Genomic DNA, 21194 nt, shown 5'->3' with positions numbered 1-21194 from the left:
AGCAGTGAGGAGAGCACAGGGTTCTATAGTCGTCGTCTGGGTTCAGATCCCAGCTCTGCCATTTGCTAGCTGTGTCTCTTTGGGAGAGTTAATTAGTCTCTCTGGTCCTGTTTCCTAATCTGTAAAATAAGGATAGTAATAATTGTTCCTTATTCAAATGTTGAAAGAGAGATGGCACAGTGCAGGGCATTCAGAAGGTGAGCGCTTCCCTGCCTCGCCCCCAAGGGTATTTAGAGAGCATGATTAATGCACAGTCAGGAGGCAGGATTCTGGCTGACACCATCTGCTGTGATGGCGTGGTACTTGAGTGGATTCTGCTAAGAGAGTCCCAATCAAGAGCCACGATTCCAGGCTAATGGACTGAATTATGGACCAGAAATGATGCTTCCCAGCCTTTTCTTGTCCTTGGCACCCGTAGAAACTGTGTTGTTGTATAGCACACTGGGTGGGGCAGGGGGGTGGGGGTGGGGGAGCGGCTTTCCTGCTAGCTCAGCTGGTAAAGAATCCGCCTGCAATGCAGGAGACCCTGGTTCGATTCCTGGGACAGGAAGATCCCCTGGAGAAAGGATGGGTTACCCACTCCAGTGTTCTTGGGCTTCCCTGGTGATTTCGGATGGTAAAGAATCCACCTGCAATGCAGAGACCTGAGTTCGATCCCTGGTTTGGGAAGATCCCCTGGAGAAGGAGGGGCATGGCAACCCACTCCAGTATTCTTGCCTGGAGAATCCCCATCAACAGAGGAGCCTGGCAAGCTATAATCCATGAGGTCACAAAGAGTCAGATACAGCGGAGTGACTAAGCACAGCACACATAACCACACTGGAGTAAGCAGATAAGGCTGCTTGAGTCTCTAGGCTCCCCCAGTCCTGTTCACTTGCTCCAGCAACCAAGAGAACAAATGGTTTAACCTACTTGCAACCTCTGAAGCCTATCAATTGGCACGCTCTACTGAGATATTTGTCAGCATCTCCCCAATGCTTGGTCTTCCCTTCTGGCTCAGCTGGTAAGGAATCCACCCATAATGCGGGAGACCTGGGTTCAATCCCTGGGTTGAGAAGATTGCCTGGAGAAGGGAAAGGCTACCCACTCCAGTATTCTGGCCTGGAGAGTTCCATGGACTGTATAGTCCATGGGGTTGAAAAGAGTCGGACACGACTGAGCAACTTTCACTTCACCCTAATGCTTTAGTTCTGATTAGGAACATGGAGTTGTCCCCACTTAGGCTAAAAGTAAAACAGGTGCCAGTTTGACCCAACCAGGCTCTTCTGGAAGGTGTTTAGAGAACTGCTGTGCTGCTGTGTAGACTACGTAGAAGCTGTTCCTGCCTCCGGGAACCCTGCTATGAGGTCGAGACACGAGCCAGCGTAGGTAAAAGAGTAACTGAGTACAGGCAGCACCCAAGGGTGAACAGGCAGCACCTAAGGGTGGCTGAGCAGCCCAGAGGAGGTACCAGAGGACCTTGGACGGAGAATGTTCATTGTGCTCTCCCAGGAGACTGCATGCTAGCATATCACCTTGGGGGACTTCTTGGCCATCCAGACATTGGCATTCAGTTGCAAGCAGAGCATCTGTTGAGGCCTTGGCCTTTCTGGCTGATGATTTGGTTGTTTGGAAGGTAGAAGAAACACTGCTGGTGTTGTGTTGTTAATGCTGGGTCAGCGAGGAAGACTGGGTTGGAATGTGTGGGTGACAAGACCCTCAGAAGGAAATGATCCTGGTGTCTTAGAATCAATAATATGAAATGAGTGGAATTCAGGGTTTAATCCCCGGTGTATTCTAATCTGTAGAAGATTAGATTTCAAAAATATCAAACAAAGGGTAGATCTAAGAGGGAATATTTTTACATTCTGAAAATATCAGGTAATCTGAAAGAGGAAGGCATTCAGAACCCACAGTTTAAAACAGTATTTTAAAGAGAAGAAAGCCAGTTCAGCTCAGTCGCTCAGTCAGGTCTGACTCTTTTCGACCTCATGAACTGCAGCACACCAGGCTTCCCTATCCATCACCAGTTCCCAGAGTTTGCCCAAACTCATGTCCATTGACTCAGTGATGCCATCCAACCATCTCATCCTCTGTCATCCCTTTCTCCTTCTGCTTTCAATCTTTCCCAGCACCAGGGTCTTTTCCAATGAGTCAGTTCTTTGCATCAGGTGACAAAGGTAGGAGAAGAAGGTAGAACATATCAAAAACAAAGGGATGAGACCTTTTTTAAAAGGACCTCTATAGATGCATGCTTTGGTTGGAGCAAAAAAATGAACTATTTAATAGCAGAGCCATCTTGAGGATGGTATATGAAATTAACAGAAGAGCTGCTCAACTTCTGTTTTGCTTTTCTCTTTCAACAAGGAAGCTAGTCAGTATACTAACTACAGAAGGTAAAAAGAACAAAGCGGATGAAATTGAAGTTGAAGATAAGAGAGAGTAGTCAGGAAATATTTTACTTTACAGCTAAAATCTTTTTAAAGTTAAAGCTTTATGGTTAAAGTCTTCAGGTTCAGGAAAAAAAATGGCCTTGAAGAAAATATGAATATGTTATTGCTGAACCTACCAGTACTCTTTGAAAAACTATGGAGTCTTGGGGAAATGCCAGAAGAATAGACAGGGAAATGTCATACAGATTCTTAAAAACTAAATTCTAAAACCTAGAGTGATAAGTTTCGTGGCAAAATCAAAGAGAGTTTGAGAACAGATTTTTTTTAAAACACTTTAAAGTAGTGTTCACTTAGGAACAGAGTGGATTCACTCAGATAAGTCATGCTAATCTTTCAAGATTCTTAGTAGGCTACGAGTAGAAGGACTGTCTCTAACCTAATTTACAATATGTCACAAATCAACATTTCATATTGAAACATAAGATAATCTACCCATTTTATAAATAAGACAAAGATGGCTGCTAATATTCAGTATCATTCAAGAGGCCTTACCAATGCAATATGCCAGGAAAGCAAAATAATAAATGCTGGGGTGGGATAGGGTGGGAAACGGGAGGTGGGAGGGAGGTTCATAGGGTGGGGATATATGTATACCAGTGGCTGATTCATGTTAATATATGGCAGAAACCAACACAGTATTGGAAAATAATTATCCTCCAATTAAAATAAATAAAGAATAAATGCTGGAAAGGCAAAAACAAAAGTCATTGATTATCCCTAAAATACAAGTGAATTCCAATTAATGAGTCCAGCAAAGTGACCAGAGGCAGAAATAGCCTAAAGTTAGTAGTTTTATGTATCTAGTAGTAAAAAAAAAAAAAATTAGAAGAAATGTAATAATGAGATCCCATTTTCAACTGAGACAGAACTGATATATAGGTAGGAATAAAGTTAGTAAGATATGTTCCATACTGTTATGGAAAAAGTTTAAATTCTGACTGAAGAACATTTGAGAGGACCTGAATAAATGCTAAGAAATACCTTGTGAATTCATTCTCCCAAATTAATCCATTATATTTAATGCTTCAAATCATAATTCCAGTGGGATTTTTTTTTTTTTTTTTGGTAGTAACTTGAATTGTAATCTGGAAGAGTGAATGCATGAGGATAGCCAAGACAAAAAGAAAAATGATGTGGGAAAGGAAACAGGGTTTGTCCCATCAGGTATTTAAGACTCACATAGTAAAACAAAAGTAGTTAAGACAGTTTGGTGGGCCTCCCCGTTGGCTCAGTGGTAAAGAGTCTGTCTGCCAGCACAAGAGACTCGAGTTTGATCCCTGGTCTGGGAGGATCCCACATGCCGTGGAGCAACTTAGCCCCCGTGCCACAACTATAGAGCCTGTGCTCCACAACAAGAGAGGCCCCTGCAATGAGAAACCCATGCGCAGCAATGAAGAGTGGCCTCTACTCGCCACAGCTAGAGAAAAGCCACACAGCAACAAAGACCCAGCACAGCCCAAAATAAGTAAAACTATAAAAATATATTTTGAAAAGACAGTCTGGTGCTGGTTTAGCAATATACAAATAGATCAATTAAAAACATGAAGAATCCAGAAATAGACATGGATAGATATTGTGTCTTATCTGCCTTATGGCAGAAGTGAAGAAGAACTAAAGAGCCTCATGATGAAGGTGAAAGAGGAGAGTGAAAAAAACTGGTTTAAAACTCAGCATTCAGAAACCTAAGATCATGCCATCCGGTTCCATCACTTCATGGCAAATAAAGGGGAAAACAATGGAAACAGTTACAGACTCTTTTATTTTCTTGGGCTCCAAAGTCACTGCAGATGGTGACTGCAGCCATGAAATTAAAAGACACTTGCTCCTTGGAAGAAAAGCTATGACAAACCTAGACAAAATATTAAAAAGCAGAGACATTAGTTTGCCAACAAAGATCTGTATAGTCATAGCTGTGGTTTTTCCAGTAGTCATGTATGGATGTGAGAGTTGGACCATAAAGAAGTCTGAGCACTGAGGAACTGTTGCTTTTGAACTGTGATGTTGGAGAAGATTCTTGAGAGTTCCTTGGACTGCAAGGAGACCCAACCAGTCAATCCTAAAGAAAATCAATCCTGAATATTCATAGGAAGAACTGATGTTGAATCTGAAGCTCCCCTACTTTGGCCACCTGATGCCAAGAGCTGACTCACTAGAAAAGACCCTGATGCTGGAAAAGATTGAAGACAGAAGGGGATGACAGAGGATGAGATGGTTGGATGGCATCACCAGCTCAATGGACGTGAGTTTTAGCAAGCTCCAGGAGATGGTGAAGGACAGGGAAGCCTGGCGTGCTGCAGTCTGTGGGGTCACAAAGAGTCGGACATGGCTGAGCAGTTGACTGAACAATGACAAACTCCCTGTAGGGTGGTTGTCTCTTAAAATCTTAGTCAGCTATTCTATAATGCCCGTGCCAACCACTAGAGGAAAACAAAGTTAAACCAGTCTTTGGAAACCATCTGCAAAGCACAGGGCAGTTTCCGCATTGAATTCAATGACCAATGGCATCACCTCACTAGACGCTCTTGATAACCTAGTGACAGGCATTGCTTTTATCCCCATTAAACAGACAAAAGAACTGAGACTCAAGGAAGGGACCTCCCTTGAGCATGGTCTGGGAAGCCTGGTGTGTTGCAGTCCACCGGGTCACAAAGAGTCAGACAGGACTGAGCAACTGAACAAGAAGATATTGTGTATCAGTCATGGGCAATCAGGAGAACTGAAATCACTCTAGGCTTTTCTTACAGAGGGAATTTAATACAGGGAGTTGATTACACAGGGATGAAGAACTAAGTGGCTTAAGTGACCAGTGAGGCAACTCAGAAATGAACAATAGTAGAACCTGTTTATTACTCCTAGAGCTGGAGAGACAAAGGGACAAAGAGAGACGGCAGTGTTCCAAAGCCTAGGAGCTGGGGCCACAGGAAGCCAGTCTAGTGGAAGCTGAAGCCCCAGGGGACTGATAGTTACTGCTGAAAACATCCTCTGAGGTAGAGAGAAATGAGGGAGAAATACCTTGGCTTATTTTCTTTTCCCACCTTCCAGTTTCTGTCGGTGCTTCCCATTGGTCAAACCTACATAGAAACCAGAGGGCAGGGAAACTGGAAAGTGCATTTCCTTGGAAACAGAGCCGGGCAGGGGAGAGGAGAGAATGGCTCTAAGAGGAGTCAGGAAGGGTAAGATAAGAGTAAGCTGGGGAGAGGTGCCCAACCCAGCCTGGGAAGGAGCCAGTTTAAAGAAGGATTTAGGTAGCTATTGTGAGGGAGAGGTCTCTTTTTTTTTCTGAAATGTAGAACTGGTTTTTTCAACATCACTAAAGGACATGAAAATATGTGAGATGACAATCTCTGTTCCTGCCGTATCATTGAGAAGACAAGATGTGTGCACAGAGATGTCTCAGGCAGTGAGGTTCGGAGGAGGTCTTGGGATTTTCCCGATGAGTGCGTTTGGTGCCTTAAATAGAAGCCGAGGCAGATGGGAAGATGCAGCAGGTGGGCAGCGCTTGGGATGCTTGGCTAGCGGAGAGGTCGGAGTCCTGGATGCTGTCCCAGGCTCAGCCAGTTACCCACTGTGTGACCTGGTCACCTCCCCCCCTCCCCCCCAGTAGGCCCCCCTTTTCCCATATGTGAAATGAGGAGATTGTTATCCCTGGCTGCACATTGGATTTAGAGATAGATGATGATGTAATTAGCTAGGGTAAGGATTGTGCATTGATTTTTAAAAAAATATCCCTTGGTTGATGTTTTTAATCGGCTTTATTAAGATATAAATTACATACTATGCAATTCACCAATTTAAAAATTGTACAATTCAGTGGTTTTAGCATTTTTACAAAGCCGTACAGCCACTACAATTTAATTTTAGAACATTTTCATTTCTCCTAAAAGAGACCCCATGCCCATTGGCAGTCACCTCCTATTTCCCCCACCCCCCTCAGTGCTAGTCTACTTTCTATCTGTATGGATTTGCCTATTCTGGACATTTCATATAAACAGAATTATGTAGTATGTGGCCTTTGTGGTTTGGCTTCTGTTACTTAGCATGTTTTCAGTGTTCATACATGCCATAGCATGGATTGATATTTCATTCCATTTTATGGCTGGATAATATTCTATTATATAGATATATCACATGATATTTATTTGTTCATCTGTTGATAGACATCTGGGTTGTTTCTGCTGCTGCTGCTGCTGCTGCTGCTAAGTCGCTTCAGTTGTGTCTGACTCTGTGCGACCCCATAGACGGCAGCCCACCAGGCTCCCCCATCCCTGGGATTCTCTACCTTTTGGCTGTTATGATTAGTGTTGCTATGAATGTTTATATACAAGCCTTTACATGGACACATTTTCGTTTCTCGGGTACATAGCTAGGAGTGGAATTGCTGAGTCATATGGTAACTCAATGTTTAACCTCTCTGAGAATCGGCCAGGCTGATTTTCAAAGCAGTCGTGTCATTTGGCGTTCCCACCAGCTGTGTAAGGGGTTTCCTCTAGTGCTTTCACTATTCATCCAGAATCTTAAGCCACCTAACTGAGCTTCCCTGGTGGCTCAGTTGGTAAAGAATCTGCCTGCAATGCTGGAGACCTGGGTTTGATCCCTGGTTTGGGAAGATCCCCTGGAGGAGGGCATGGTGACCCACTCCAATATTCTTGCTTGGAGAATCCCCATGGACAGAGGGGCCTGATGGGCTGCAGTCCGTGGCGTCGCAAAGAGTCAGACATGACTGAGCAACTAAGCACAGTGCGGCACACCTGGATGATATCTGAGTGGTTCTCTTGCTATAGTTCTATGCTTTTTTATCTAAGATTAGATCCTCAGAGCTGCTTGCAAAAGCCCACATCACCCAGAACTTGACTGAGCTATAGAGTATGTGATTGGTTCCTCTGAGCACTTGATAATTCCCAGCCTTATTTCTGAGAAAAAGCCCTGTAAGTTTCAGCTCAAGACCCTCCCCCATCCTTGCCCTGCACAGGTCATAATTCTGCCGATGGATTCTGGAGGATTATTTTGAACATTTATACCATTATTTTACTAAATACTATAATTATTATAATAATTAGTGTACTAATTGTACAATAATATAATAATTATTATAATGTTACAATATTATAAATCTCTGAATAATTATCCCATTTTTCAGTACACAATGCATTTTGATTGAGTACCATGTGTTTGGTCTGCTGGGATCCCAGAGTCGGAGTGGGGAAGCTCTGGCAGGATCAGCCAGGGCCGTAAAGGTCCCTCAGCTGTGCATCTGCAGAGCTGTGTCCACCCCTGATACAGTCAAGAACATCCCATGAGACACAGGCTCCCCCAGGAGGAATGTTCTTTTCTCTACAGTTGGAAGCAGAATGAGAGTAGGGGGCTTCTCCAGAGAGAAGGGAAGAAAAGAAATTAGATCCAGTTAGGGGCTTCCCTCGGAGAAGGCAATGGCACCCCACTCCAGTATTCTTGCCTGGAAAATCCCCTGGATGGAGGAGCCTGGTAGGCTGCAGTCCATGGGGTTGCTAAGAGTCGGACACGATTGAGCGACTTCACTTTCATGCATTGGAGAAGGAAATGGCAACCCACTCCAGTGTTCTTGCCTGGAGAATCCCAGGGACGGTGGGCTGCTGTCTATGGGTTCGCACAGAGTCGGACACAACTGAAGCGACTTAGCGGCAGCAGCAGCAGGGGCTTCCCTGGTGGCACTGTGGTAAAGAGTCTGCCTGCAATGCAGGCGATGCGGGAGAACAGGTTTTGATCCCCAGGGGTGGTAAGATCGCCTGGAGGAGGACATGGCAATCCACTCCAGTGTTCTTGCCTGAAGAATCTCATAGACAGAGGAGCCTGCAGGCCACAGTCCATAGGCTCGCACTGAGTCAGACATGGCTGAAGTGAGTTAGCACGCATGCACACACAACTTCTCACTCACATCTACTAACAGGGCACGTTACTTCCCTTCACTAAGCCCCAGTGTAAAAGGGGGCGCACCAGCTTCCTTGCAGGGTAACTGTCAAAGTTAACCATTAGAACGCCTAGCATGTGCTAGGCACATAGAAGCCCCCTTCTTCCACACCAGACCCTTCTCAACTGCCAGCTTATGGAAGCGTGCACCTCTTCCATCCCCCTCTGAAAACCAGGACTTGTGACCTCCTTTCCAGAATGCCAGAAACCTGGTGAACCCCAGTCTCTGTTGACAGTGAGCACGGAGCTGGCCTCATCTCCTGGATCTCAGCCACTGGGCCCTGAGGCTCATGAGCTGCTGAGTGCTGCTGGGTGGGCGTGGCCTTCTCTGAGGTTCTGTGGACAGGGCAGGTGCAGTGGGTGCCATAGCTTATGTGACCATCACCCCCTGGAGTTCTGCAGGGAACAGTCCATGAGGCCAGCAGCAGTGGTTTCCTTAAAGGACCCACAAACCCACACAGTGCCGTAAGTTAGGGCTTCCCGGATGGTCCTCAGGGTGAATGAGCTGAGAAAGCACCCAGCTCATGCCACTCCTGCTTAGGAATCTTTGCTCTTCTAGAAACTCTGACCCTGAGAGACCCATGCTGCTTCTCTGACCCTCATCTATTTCTCTTCCCATTTGTCCCTTTCTCAGCCTTCCCCAGAAGTTGTTGTAAAGTGAAAGTCACATTAAATATGCGTTATCACACCCTGCACATATATTGATTTCCCTGTTTAACTTTTCACTCTGGGTTTCTTAGAAATAAAACACACACACACGCTTTTAACTTGGGAAGACAAGAAGATACATGATATTACTGCCTTGTTTCCAGTCCATGGCAGACATCACTAATCAATCACAGCACTCCCTCCTCCTGAGCGGGGCGCAGCTTCAGGGTCCTTTTTCATCATATGTTCCAAGCAGAGAGTGAGAGTCAGTTGGATGAACATGGGAGATATCTATTTATCTATCTACCATTCCTCAGAAATTCTTACTCAGAACTTACTCAAACCTCCAGCCCTGAATGTACTCCAGCTCTCTGCTGTAGGGCACCTTGTTCCTTGGGGATTCATTCTCACAATCAGTGTGACCGATTTGAAATTAAATCATAGTTTCTCTCCTCCAAGTAGTCCTCACTCCCAGACTCCTCCAAGTAGTCCTCACTCCCAGACTCCTTTTCCCTGTGAATAGCATGCCATTTTCCTGGTCCCCCAGGCTGAAACAGGCACAGTTTTCTGACCCCTCCAGTCTCTGTGTTCTCCCCTTCTCAAGTCCTGCCAGTGCCCCCAGCCTTTCACTCTGCCTTTAAGTGTTTCTCTGGTTGGTTTTTGCTGCCTCGACCGTTCGGACCTTTAATAGGCGGGCAGCAGTGTGCTACTAACAGGGTGGGTGGAAGATGAGCCTCAAGTTGTGAAGCCTTCCAAGCCGAGGGCATTTTCTCTGCTCTGAGCTCCCAGTCTCTGTGCCTCCTTGAGACAGATGTTATTTTCACCGTACTTAAGACACGGGAAAATAATACCCACGAGCTCTGCTCTTCATACCCTTGTTGTCACATCCCAGCTCCACCGCTTCACTCATCCTTCCTCCCTCTCTCCCTGCTTCTTTCCTTCTCTCCCTCCTGCCTTCCCTTCTTTCCTTTCATCAAATATTTATGAAGCACCCATTATGAATGAAGCAAAGCCTCTACATGTATAAAATGGGATGGTCAACGTAAACTATGTAACCCAGTGCCTGGGGCAGAGCAAGTACTGGATAAATGAGTTGGGGGTGAGAGTAAAGGCTGATTTTCTGGCCTGGAAATGCATCCAGAAATCACCTGACATCTCTCATGTCACAAAGGAGGAAACTGTGGCCCAGGACAGCTGGCCAAGATTCCTGCGCAAGGTTGGGCAGAACTAAGATGAGACGCTAGAAATTCCAGTGACACCTCAGGGCACTTTTTTTCTGCTGCCATTGCTGCCTCCGTGAGGAGAGTGAATAGCCTTGGTTATGCTTCAGGTTGGAGAGGTGAGGCTGACTGTGACCCCAAAGACACACCCACACATTCTTACACACGCACACATTTATTTCCCTGTTGAACTGTCCTGAGCAAAATCTCTAGGAGGCAGCCAGGGTGGACCAGAGACTAGCTCATGGAACAACATAGGGGCAAAAAAATGCGGGAAAAAAGTGCAAAAAGCAGTGCAGTTTCTTCTGAAAAGCATTCTGTATCTCCAGCAGAGTCCTCCTCTGAACCTCCTCCCCCTGTGCCCCACGTGCCTGGCCTGCACACCCCGCCTGCACTTCTTCAGATATAGCCCAGAGGGCCGCCCCTCTCTTCCAGCCTCCCAGTTCATCTAGCCCATCATAGTCTCCAGGTTGTCTGTCCTCCACACAGCCCTCCGCATGAATTTTCTAAAATGGAACTCCAATCATGTCACACCTTTGCTTAAACCTTTTCCACTTCTCATTCCCGCTCTAGCCATTCTGCTTTTTCAAATGTAATTCCTTTGCTCGTACTGTTCCTTAGGATCCTAATAGCCATTTCCACCTTGGCACACAAAAGACATTCCACAAAACAAATAAGCAAAAAAAACCAATAAGAAAACAAACACCATGTGCTGATTTAGAGCACATGGGTTATAAATGGGAGAAATCCAACTACATCAAGCATAAATAAATAAATAGGACTTATAACTGAGAAGTTCAGTGGTAGACCAGCTTCAGGCATGGCTGGAACCAGGGATTCAAATGCTACCAGTAAGGGTTATTTTTCCCCCTCTTTTCATCTAGCTTTAACCTCTGCTCATCTTGTGTCCCTCTGTGCATTGACCACTTCCCACAGATACTTCTTTGTGTCCAGGGAATATGATCATAAGTAGCCTCAACTTATGTCTTCCTCATAGCCAAACCTGACTTATCTATGAGGCACAGCAGATGCAGTGCCTTGGACTCACAATGCTTTTAGGGGCCCACAAAAATGATTTCATTTCTTTTAAAGTCAGAAGAAAAAAATGAATTTTTGGTTGAAGAAAATGGTTTAATATCTGATATTAATATATTTGTTTTGTTTTAATAATATAAATGCAGTCATAAAATGTAATTAAAAATTTTTTTTTCTAGAGAAGAGATGAAGGCCAAAGGGCTTAGGGCCCACAAAAGTCACAGTAAAGCCTTGTTTGACTCTCAAAAAAGAAGAAAGACCCTTTCTTTCTGTTTCCATGTGTTAAACCTCCTGAAAAATCTGATTGTCCCTGATTGGATCATGTTCCAGAGCAAGTCCCTGGAAAGAGGGAGAGCTCTGATAGGTCCACCCTGAGGGGAATTATTAACCTCATACAAACACAAGAAATGTAGTTTCCTGTTAAAAAAAAAAAAAAGATTCTGTTTTAAGAAAGTCCATCAAAACTTGACTGTCTCCCCCAGTGGACTCCCCTGCCCCAATGATTCCTTGCCCACCTTTACCAGCCCCGGGAAAACTAGCTGCCTTCCGCTGTATACTCCCTTCACGGCTCACTCTTGTGTGACTGTAGCTGATTAAATAACAGTTTCCTACCCTGGGGTGTGAGCTCCCTGAAGACAGAGTGAAGGAGTAAGCAGCAAATATCTGGTCTTTGGGAATGAGCAGAAAAAAGGATTGGCTCTGCTTAGGGGTGTGAGGAGACCTTTAATCTGGGTCTTAAAGGCTGGAAGTCTTCCTGGAGGAAGGGGTGCTTTAGCTGAATTTGGTGATGAGGAACGACTCCAGGGAACAGAAAGAGGTGAAAGGCCCCAGGATGGGAAGAACTTGGGGGTATAGAGAAGAATATAGCCAAAGATGAGCTGCAAAGAGAATGGGATGGGATCACTGGTTGGGGAGCGGGGGACAGGCATGAGTGATACATAAAGGAATTTGGATTTTTTCCTGCAAACCAAGCTCTGAGCCTTGGTCCATGGAGGGGTGAAACAGAGCCTAAAATTGAGTGTGAAATGTTGTTGTGTCTGGGTGCCTTTTTCTGCAGAGAAGATCCATAGCTTTCATCAGATTTCATCTTAAGAATCACTAGCAACAGAGAGATATTCAAGCTCCCGGAGGGTGGAGTGCCACACTCTAGAACGTAATCAGAACAGCTCTCTGATTGCTGCTCTGTGGAGATGGGCTAAAGAAGAAATAGAGGCTGGGAGAGCTTTGAGAATCTGTTTCAAGAGCCTTAGGGCAGTAACACCAAGTAGGGCAATTGGAATTAGAAGATGTAGCAGTAACATTTAACAGGTGCTTTCTTCATGGTGGGGTTGATGGAGAGGAGGAGAAAGTGACTCCAAGACTTCTAGTTTGTATGGTAATCTCATTATTGTAGGATGTTTAATGAATTATTTTTTAATTTGATGATTGCCTTTGATTTATGCTTCCCATTTAGATGATGTCTTTTTTAAAAAATTGAGATTTATTTCAAACTTAAGAATTTTTTTAAGGGTTAACATCTCTGATAAATACAAATTTCCACGTTCGGCTTTTTGTTTGAGTTGCCGTTGTTGCCACTGTGTCCTGTTCTGCAATAACTCTGCGGAACTATTTGTTGCACCTATTTCTCTTGGTTTTCAATGCTTGGAGAACATCATTTAAAGAACAGACAAGGGTATCAAGACTCTCTGCTTTTCTAAATCCTGACTTTGACACCCTCCACAGCTACCCGCTCCCTTCCCCAGGGCTCAGCAGCTCGGACCGGCTGCCTTTCCGCCTCGAGGAGAACGGGGGCACTCCGTTCACCACCAAGGCTTCGGGAAGGCACCACCATCACCACCACCAGCACCAGCACCACACGAACTATGGCCTCTCACTGACCCTGGAGAACAAGGAGGGGCTTTCCAGGTCCCCAAACTCCAGCAGTAAATCCCTTACAAGTAAGTTGGGGCATAGGGGGCGAGGTGGGGGAGCGGTGCTGCAGGACGTGGGTGGCTTTCCAAGATGCTCAAGACATCGATGCAGCTTGGAATGGTGGTAATATCTGCGCTGGGTTGCCAGGTCTGGGTGAGAGCAGACAAGAGCCTTGTGCATTAGGCAGAGCTGACTTAGGGATTATGGTTTACCCGCCAACTCTGGTTTTGTTATGAGGGAGCAGATGTCTGCCTCATTCCATGCTGGTTCTCTGCTCCTGCTGTATCCAGCACTGGCTGAAGCGGTGGAACAGAGAGACAGGGGAGTGAGGTGACCGCGTCTCTAATTCCCAACCCCAGGAAAGCTCATTCTGTCACATTCTGTCTCATTCTTGCCTTCTGAAAGCAAGGTGTCAAGTAGATCTAGCGCACACTGCCAAAGTAGTCACGGAAATGGGGAATAAACAAATTAGAAAAGTTTCTAGGACCTCCTTGGAGTTCCAGTGGTTAAGACTTGGCCTTCCAATGCAGGGGGTGTGGGTTCGATCCCAGTCAAGGAACTGAAATCCCACATGCCTCGCAACCAAAACACCAAAACAAAACAGAAGCAATATTGTAACAAATACAATACAGACTTTAAAAATGGTCCACATCAAAAAAATCTTTTTAAAAAAGGGAAAAAAAGAAATGTTTCTAGCAATATGACAGGGTGATTTTGTATCTGTTAAAACTAATTAAAAATGTGGGCTTGGATTTTGTATGCCTGTTCTTTTCTTTTTCTAGAAAATCCTTTTTATTATATTTTACCAAAGAATTTGTGTGTGACAGGAGGTGGGGGGAGAACTTGTTCTTTATCACATGTGGTTTGAACAAGTGCCAAGATAGAGGTGAGAATCAAGAGGTTTCGATTCTAGTTCTCATGGTTGAGCCAAGTCCCCTCTTGGATCCAGGGTTTTCTCAACTATGGAATGGGATGGAGGGTATTGAGAGGATGGCCAAGGGAATCTTACAGGTCTGACATTTCATGAGTCTGTGGCTGGTGAAAAGGATGAGCCACTGAGGCTTCACCTGTAGACTGTGACTAGCAATTCTGGGTTGGCTGAGCTAGAAATGGTAACTCATCGTCCACTTTGGTATTGAAAAATTGATCCTATCCTCACTATCCAGGCCAGAATACTGGAGGGCGTAGCCATTCCCTTCTCCAGGGGATCTTCCCAACCTAGCGATCAAACCCAGGTCTCTCAAATTGCAGGCAGATTCTTTACCAATTGACCCACCAGGGAAGCCCCCATATACAATTAAATAAATCCTTGGTCACTCGTATTTGGCGTAAATGGACTAGAATCGTGTCTCATTCATCTCCTTATTCCAGCTTCCCAGATCCCAGTTGCTATCAATGCCTGGCACCAACTTTAATATGTAATGAATACCAAATGTTTAATGAATATTTAATGTACCCATGGATAAAAACAAGCTAGTGGGAGGAGTGGTGGTGAACTAATCCAACATACAATGAATTTGATTTTAGAAATATAACATGGTTTTTAAGAGCACATTTGTCTGCCTGTTAGCCTGAACACTAATCTTTCCAATGTGAATAGTGCTTTTCCATTCATAAAGCATTTGCACATGAATTACCTCACTTAATAATCACAGCAACCCTGCAAGGTAAGTAATTTTATTTTCATTTGAAAATGGCTCAAAGGCTCAGAGAGGTAAAGTAATCTTCCCCGGGTCACCCAGCTCACATATGGGGGACTTAGGCCTTGCAACTGTGGCCTTAAAATGTTCCCACATCCCACCTGCTAGGACATTCCTGAGAGATTCAAGCTGCCAGAGGAGGAACCAGGCAGCAAGGCTCTGAGGGTTGGTCTCTGGCAAGTGTCTTGCATCACGTATATCTCTCTGCCCTTTCAACCTTTCCTTACTCACTTACAGAACTGAGTCCGGGAACACCTGCCCTTTTCAGCGAAGCCGCTGCCCATCTAAAGAAGCTGGAACTGGAAACTGTGAAGCCTGCTGGACCCTGGCCTGCTCTGCACATCAATATAAATAAGGTGCCAAGGACCAGAGCTGGGTGATGCACGTGGATCTGGGGTTCACTCACACCTCTCATTATGACCCCGCCTGCCTCTTAAACTATGTGCCTTTGTCTTGGAGGGATTTCTACTCTACCGCTCATGACATTTCTGCTCAGGCATGTCTCTTAGGAGCCGAAATTCACTTATATTCTTTCGGGGTGGATTACAGCAGTAGGGGCTGCCTCTGGTGCTGAGCCCCTCAGCCGGGATCTGTTCGTGGTCCTCTCCATCCTTCTAACTGAAGTTCCTCCAGGGAAGCCTCCACATTTACCTCTTTCCGGTTTTACTCCTTGGTATTAGTCTGCATGGGCTGCTATCACAGATTACCATAGACCAGGTGGCTTAAATAGCACACATTTATTTCTCATTGATCTGAAGTTTGGGAAGTCCAAGGTCAAGGTGTGGATGATTTGGTTCCCTGGTGAGAGCTCTCTTCCTGGCTGGGAGCCAGTTGCCTTCTCACTGCCAAAAGAGAGGGCTCTTTCTTCCTCTTCTTATAAAGCCATTAATCCCGTCATGAGGGTCCCAACCACGTGATTTTATCTCAGTCTAAGTACTACTTCTCAAAGGCCCCTGCCCAGATCCCATCACAAGGATTGTTAGGACTTCAACGTATAAATCTGGGGAGGACACAGTTCCGTCCATAGCATCCTCTGTCTCTCTCCTACAGCACCTGGCACGTCATAGATGTTCAGTGACTGTTTGCTAAAGGAAGGAAGGGAAGGATTAGAGTGGGGAGGGAGGGGGACTTCCCTGGCTGTCCAGTGGTTAGAGCTCCACACTTCCATGGGGCATGGGTTCAATCCCTGGACAGGGAACTAAGATCCCACATGCTGCGTGGTGCAGCCAAAAACAAAAGGCTGGCTTAAGTATTTTTTTAAAAAATCAAAAAATAAAAAAGTAGGGAGGGAGGTCTTGAGGAAGGGACTGGGCAAAAACCAAGTTCTCTTTTGGCTAGACCTGTTCTTTTATCCAAGTTATATCTTAGACCTGTAGAAAGCCAGTGCTGGATTCAATCTATCATTTACTTCAACCTTTTCAACATCTCAGACCCGAGGAAGGGACCTGGCATTCTTGAAGTCAGAGCAGCGGCCGAATCCTTGGACCCCTGACTCCCAGTACAGTGCCCTTTGCGCTCCCACATGCTTCTTCAGTTTCTACCCTAGAGTTGCTCGCCTTAGGCTCTAGTGATATTTCGGCCTGATACTCTGGGGGAGAGGCTGTCCTGTGCGTTGCAGGATATTCTGCAGCACCCCTGGCCTCTACCCTCTAGGTGCTAGTAGCATCCCCCCAACCTGGCGTGACAACCAAAATTGTCTCCAGACATTGCCAAATGTCCCCTAAAGGGCAAAATTGCCCCTGGTTGAGATCCACTGTTGCATACACTTTAAAAAATCCTTATAGGAATAGTCTTCATTACTCATGGATCATTTTTTCTAACCCCAGTGCCTAGCTTTGCCTCTTTGTAAGAGGGAGTTAACAATTTGGAATTAATTAACAATATCACTTTAATTATTAAATTATTTTAAAATTATAATTTATAGTTATATTAATTTAATTATACATTAAATTATTAATTACCAACATCACTTTGCTGACAAAGGTCCATATAGTCAAAGCTATGGTTTTTCCAGTAGTCATGTATGGATGTGAGAGTTGGACCATAAAGAAGGCTGAGCACCGAACAATTGATGCTTTCAAACTATGGTGCTGGAGAAGACTCTTGAGAGTCCCTGGGACTACATGGAGATCAAACTAGTCAATCCTAAAGGAAATCAATCCTGAATATTCACTGGAAGTACTGATGCTGAAGCTCCAATGCTTTGGCCACTGCTGCGAAGAGTCACCTCACTGGGAAAGACTCTGATGCTGGAAAAGATTTAAGGCAGGAGAAGAAGGAGGTGACAGGATGAGATGTTTGGATGGCATCTCTGACTCAGACATGAGTTTGAGCAAACTCTAGGAGATAGTGAAGGACAGGGAAGCCTGATGTGCTGCAGTCCATGGGGTCACTAAGAGTAGGACATGAGTTAGCAACTAAATAATAACAAACTGTTAATTAATTATTTGGAAGATCGGGGCTGGAAAGCTCCCATTCCTTACCCAAGTTGATGAACATGGGAACATTATACCTCCTATCTGCGCTGTTCCTCACCCTAGACATCCCTCTAGCCTACACTAGACTTCTAGAGTTTCTCACAAGACCCTCCATCCCCTTGCACCCACTACAGTAGGGAAGCCTCAGGTCCCTCTGATCACTCTTGAGCCCCAACTTTAAGATACTGTTCACCTACTTTTTCTTCAGTACTACCCTCAATGATAGTTGGTTGGAAAAATAATTCTTCCTGCAGGATGGCACTTATATTCATTCAATCAACACATCTTCATTGAGCAGGCTTGTGCTAGCTGTTTGGAGTCAGCCTAATGAATTATGTGCCTGGGATTGGTCTTCTTTCTCTTAGTCTCCAGGTTTTCAACTTTTCTTCTGCACTCCACACAATAAATCATTTTAACAGGGGCTTACCTGGAGCTTGGCAAAATCAAAAATATTTTGCAGGAAAGTATAGCATACAGTAGCAGAGGACTCACAAGTTGTATGTAATTTGTAGTTGCTGTGAATCTTGGTGGGACATTAACCATCATGGCTTGCTCTGGGTTAAGGTGTAGCTGAGGCAGCTGTGAGTTATTGAGCACTTGCCATGCACTCGGGGCTTCCCTGGTGGCTCAGATGGTAAAGAATCTGCCTGCAAGGTAGGAGACCCTGGTTTGATCCCTGGGTCGGGAAGATCCCCAGGAAAAGGGAATGGCTACCCACTCCAGTATTCTGGCCTGAAGAATTCCACGGACAGAGGAGCCTGGTGGGCTACAGTCCATGGGGTTGGAAAGAGCTGGACACGACTGAACGACTAACTTTCACTACTCTCATGCACTCAAGCAATAATGCCCCTCTTTTCTCCTTCACATGAAGAAATGGATCAGTGAGCATGGAGAACAGAGTGATGCCAGATAACCATGACTTTGTCCTAACACATAGGCAAGTATATGACTTCACACTCTGATTCCTTACCATTAATAAAAACAATCCTTGCAACAGGCATCATAAATTATTATGATACCCCAACTGGGAACCAGTGGTTCTGATGGCTTTTAAGGCTTTTTTCAGTCTCAAGAATCCTCTGATTCTTCTAAGGTTTGGATATGTTAATGGTGAGAAGACATTCTGATTGCCCATTTCCAAAGGTGCACCCAAAATTGTCACAGACATTTGAATTTCATCAGATTTGAAACGTGTAAACAATTTGTATCAGTAGTTGAAAACTGCATCTGATCACTTCTTTATCCCTGAATGACATCCTTAAACAGAAGGGCTATTTACAATGACAGTTATATCAAAGCCCAATTATCATTCATCTGTGTGTTTTGAAATCTGAATTTCCATATTGAATGATACAACCTCTTTTCACAATTCAAACAATGTAAATACAAAATATGGTTACACAAAAGAGAGAAAGCACAACATTCTTGGAGTCATCCTCCTGGCTGGAATTATAGTCTTGCTGTAATTCAGATGTTTACCCCTCATAGAGATGCCTTTTATGCAAACATAAATGCAATGATGATACTCAAGTTTTCCAAAATTTATGTTGGTTTTCACCTGAGTCAAGTCATAGAGCTGAACAGTAGCTCCTGCTTGGTCAGATAGAGCAAGAATAAGCCAGCTTGACGGAGAAGGCAATGGCACCCCACTCCAGTACTCTTGCCTGGAAAATCCCATGGACAGAGGAGCCTGGTAGGCTGCAGTCCATGGGGTCTCTAAGAGTCGGACATGACTGAGTGACTTCACTTTCACTTTTCACTTTCACATATTGGAGAAGGAAATGGCAACCCACTCCAGTGTTCTTGCCTGGAGAATCCCAGGGACAGGGGAGCCTGTTGGGCTGCCATCTATGGGGTCGCACAGAGTTGGATACAACTGAAGTGACTTAGCAGCAGCAAGCCAGCTTGAATTTTCTATCCAAAAAGCAGTACACAATTGCTAAATTCAAGGGGGAAATCAATGCTAAATTCTCACTGATTTCTTATTGTAGCAGCATTCTGTTTTCTTTTCAAAGTGGGTCTTTGGTCATTACTGTCAGTATAGCTATATCCCCTTAAGCAATCGTCAAAAGCCTCGAATGGGCTTTAGAACCAGTTCAATTCTTGTATTCCAGCATATCATTCCAAAAAATTAAATCTAATTAAAAATTAACTCTTCATACACCTGTGAAAACCTCGTGGTTCAGTTTAGTTCAGTTCAGTCACTCAGTCTGACTCTTTGCGACCCCATGAATCACAGCACGCCAGGCCTCCCTGTCCATCACCAAATCCTGGAGTTCACTCAGACTCATGTCCATCGAGTTGGTGATGCCATCCAACCATCTCATCCTCTGTTGTCCCTTTCTCCTCCTGCCCCCAATCCTTCCCAGCATCAGAATCTTTTCCAATGAGTCAACTCTTCGCACGAGGTGGCTAAAGTATTTGAGTTTCATATTCAGCATCAGTCCTCCCAATGAACACCCAGGACTGATCTTTAGGATGGACTGGTTGGATCTCCTTGCAGTCCAAGGGACTCTCAAGAGTCTTCTCCAACACCACAGTTCAAAAGCATCAATTCTTTGGCACTCAGCTTTCTTCACAGTCCAACTCTCATATCCATACATGACTACAGGAAAAACCATAGCATTGACTAGAGGGACCTTTGTTGGCAAAGTAATGTCTCTGCTTTTGAATATGCTATCTAGGTTGGTCATAACTTTCCTTCCAAGGAGTAAGCATCTTTTAATTTCATGGCTGCAATCATCATCTGCAGTGATTTTGGAGCCCCCAAAAATAAAGTCTGACACTGTTTCCACTGTTTCCCCATCTATTTCCCATGAAGTGATGGGACCAAATGCCATGATCTTCGTTTTCTGAATGTTGAGCTTTAAGCCAACTTTTTCACTCTCTTCTTTCACTTTCATCAAGAGGCTTTTTAGTTCCTCTTCACTTTCTGCCATAAGGGTGGTGTCATCTGCATATCTGAGGTTATTGATATTTCTCCCGGCAATCTTGATTCCAGCTTGTGCTTCTTCCAGTCCAGCATTTCTCATGATGTACTCTGCATAGAAGTTAAATAAGCAGGGTGACAATATACAGCCTTGATGGACTCCTTTTCCTATTTGGAACCAGTCTGTTGTTCCGTGTCCAGTTCTAACTGTTGCCTCCTGACCTGCATATAGGTTTCTCAAGAGGCAGGTCAGGTGGTCTGGTATTCCCATCTCTTTCAGAATTGTCCACAGTTTATTGTGATCCACACAGTCAAAGGCTTTGGCATAGTCAATAAAGCAGAAATAGATGTTTTTCTGGAACTCTTGCTTTTTCCATGATCCAGCAGATGTTGGCCATTTGATCTCTGGTTCCTCTGCCTTTTCTAAAACCAGCTTGAACATCTGGAAGTTCACGGTTCATGTATTGCTGAAGCCTGGCTTGGAGAATTTTGAGCATTACTTTGCTAGCGTGTGAGATGAGTGCAATTGTGTGGTGCATTCTTTGGCATTGCCTTTCTTTAAAAAATGGCAAAAAAAAAAAAGTGGTACTAGATTATTGACGTCTGAGACACTCTACAGTGAGGCAACAGGTACAGATTTCTTATTGAGAATCACAGTTTTCAGCAAGATTATTGTAAAAATACAAACGACCCTTGAACTAACAAGTCACAGAAGATCCCCTGGAGAAGAAAATGACGACCTACTCCAGTGTTCTTGCCTGGGAAATCCCATGGATAGAGGAGCCTCATAGGCTACAGACCATGGGATCACAAAGAGTCAGACACAACTGAGCAACTGAACACACACGCACTCACACACACACATATATACCTACATGTCACAGTATGTGACTCAGAGT

At 44.6% G+C, this 21194-nt stretch overlaps 1 protein-coding gene across 4 annotated transcripts in view; it reads left to right on the top strand.

Moving 5' to 3' along the window:
• The window catches only part of EPB41L4B (erythrocyte membrane protein band 4.1 like 4B), a 141803-nt gene that overhangs the window by 85446 nt on the left and 35163 nt on the right, over positions 1-21194 (top strand). For all 4 annotated transcript variants that reach the window (XM_040237352.1, XM_040237367.1, XM_040237360.1 and 1 more), the window contains exons 16-17: positions 13001-13215; positions 15127-15245. In XM_040237352.1, the coding sequence (XP_040093286.1) occupies positions 13001-13215; positions 15127-15245 (334 nt within the window). The remainder of the gene's footprint in view (positions 1-13000; positions 13216-15126; positions 15246-21194) is intronic.

Source organism: Oryx dammah, unplaced genomic scaffold (genome assembly GCF_014754425.2).
Source record: "Oryx dammah isolate SB20612 unplaced genomic scaffold, SCBI_Odam_1.1 HiC_scaffold_1, whole genome shotgun sequence".
Classification (NCBI taxonomy): domain Eukaryota; kingdom Metazoa; phylum Chordata; class Mammalia; order Artiodactyla; family Bovidae; genus Oryx; species Oryx dammah.
Note: the sequence above shows the minus strand (reverse complement) of the source record. Positions and strands in the feature narration are given on the sequence as shown.